This window comes from Ceratina calcarata, unplaced genomic scaffold (assembly GCF_001652005.2).
Source record: "Ceratina calcarata isolate Rehan_Ccalc_2016 unplaced genomic scaffold, ASM165200v1 scaffold1805, whole genome shotgun sequence".
NCBI classification, from domain to species: Eukaryota; Metazoa; Arthropoda; class Insecta; order Hymenoptera; family Apidae; genus Ceratina; species Ceratina calcarata.
The window spans coordinates 3,934-5,753 of record NW_017139487.1 but is presented as its reverse complement, the minus strand read 5'-3'; the positions used below and the strand labels follow the sequence as shown (position 1 = coordinate 5,753).

At 39.6% G+C, this 1,820-nt stretch overlaps 1 protein-coding gene across 1 annotated transcript; it reads left to right on the top strand.

The window, feature by feature from the left end:
- Nucleotides 1–6: 6 nt before the first annotated feature.
- Nucleotides 7–1,682, top strand: LOC113463893 (uncharacterized). The gene is made up of 2 exons (XM_026811022.1): nucleotides 7–1,111; nucleotides 1,177–1,682. Exons 1-2 carry the CDS (start codon nucleotides 811–813, stop codon nucleotides 1,332–1,334), a joined length of 459 nt encoding a protein of 152 aa, XP_026666823.1. The 5' UTR covers nucleotides 7–810; the 3' UTR covers nucleotides 1,335–1,682.
- Nucleotides 1,683–1,820: the final 138 nt, after the last annotated feature.

The following is a 1,820-nucleotide window of genomic DNA, read 5'->3' as shown; positions in this document are numbered from 1 at the left end:
GAGCTTATGAATTACGACTACACTGTTGAACATAGAGCAGGCGTTCGAATGCGGCATGTAGATGCGTTGAGTAGAAAGAGTTCAGTTATTATGGTAATCTAGGATAATCCATTGGAATGGAATTTACTAGTTCGTCAAAGTCATTGTTGAGATACGTGATGGTTTAGAGTGTAGTGAGGACAAACTGTACGAATTACGAAACGGAATAGTTTACAGAAAGAGGAACGATAAGTTATTATTTTATGTGCCACGACAGATGGAAGCTAATGTAATTTTCAAATACCATGATGAAATGGGTCATCTAGGCAAAGAGAAAACATGTAACGTTATATTAGAAAATTATTGGTTTCCAAAATTGAGTGAGAAAGTGCAAGCGCATATTAAGAACTGTTTAAAATGTATTGCGTTTTCGCCAGCATCGGGAAAAGACGAAGAGTATTTACACATTGTACCAAAGGGGAATGTCCCTTTTGCTACAATTCTCGTGGATCACGTAGGTCCAATAGATCAGAGGCGAGTAGTGGAACAACATGTTTTAGTAGTAGTGGATGCTTTTACCAAGTTTGTTAAATTGTATGCAACAAAAACAACAGCGAGTAAAGAAGTGATTGAATGTTTAACTGACTATTTCCAAAATTATAGTAGGCCAATGGTTGTAGTTTCGGATCGTGGATCATGTTTCTCGTCAAATGATTTTGAACAATTTTTGGAAGAAAGACATGTAAAACATATCAAGGTTGCCACAGGGTCACCTCAAGCAAATGGGCAGGTAGAGAGAGTAAATCGAGTGTTGGTGCCAATGTTAGCGAAATGAGTGATGACGAAGCCGGAAAATATTGTTACAAGGTGATCAAAGAAGTGGAGTTTGCATTAAACAATACGGTGAATAAATCGACGGGTCAAACACCGAGTATGTTATTGTTTGGAGTAAGTCAGAGAGGGAAGGTAATTGATGATATGAAAGCCTACGTTGAGAACACTGTTACTGACGATATACCATGTGATTTTAAAGAAATACGAGAGCAAGCCGCTGAAAAAATTTTCAAAGCTCAGGAATACAATAAAAAGTATGTAGATCAGAAAAGGCGTAAAGTTAACGAATATGACCAAGGTGATTTAATTATGATTAAGAATTTTGACGCTACTCCTGGGGTATCGAAATAAAAATAATTCCAGAGTTTAAGGGCCCATATGTGGTAAAGAGAAGGTTAAGACAAGATAGGTATGTTATTGTTCATCCAGAAGGGTTACAAAATTCGCAGAAACCGTATCAGGGGGTGTGGGAAGCCAATAACATGCGACCCTGGAAAGATACCACTTTAACTGGTGATTGACATGCGACCTTAAAGACGAAAAGAAAAGTTAAAGCGGAAATGTAATGCTATAGTTTAAGTAAGTATTTTTGTAATGTTATGTATGTTTATATTACCGTTGCTCCGAGGACGGATGAAGGTCAGGAATGGCCGAGTTGTAAAGGCCTGTTCCCATTACCGTAACCGTAGTGAGAATACTACGTGGTATGGGGTGAAATTTTTGACTCGAGAGATGCCCCGGCGGAGCCTACAGTACCGTAGTAAAAAATTTAAAGTATAGGGAAACCCATGTAAAAGCACGGGGGCGTCAGAAGGGCCCGCCGACTCGTTCCGCAGATTAGCGTGAAAATCCGGGTCGACCGCCCGCTGAGTACCTGCTAGACCTTTTTTATGGTCGAACCCGTAGTTCCTGGTCAACCCGACCAGGATTTCGAAACATCGTGAGCCACGATGTTTTTCCACCAGAACCACCGTAGAATATCTCAGATGTTTAACAATTTTATTTAA

Coding starts and splice junctions, on each gene's coding strand:
- LOC113463893 (XM_026811022.1), top strand. CDS start 811: ATGAGTGATGACGAAGCCGGAAAATATTGTTACAAGGTGATCAAAGAA. Junction 1,112..1,176: donor AGTTAACGAATATGACCAAG/GTGATTTAATTA, acceptor AAATAATTCCAG/AGTTTAAGGGCCCATATGTG.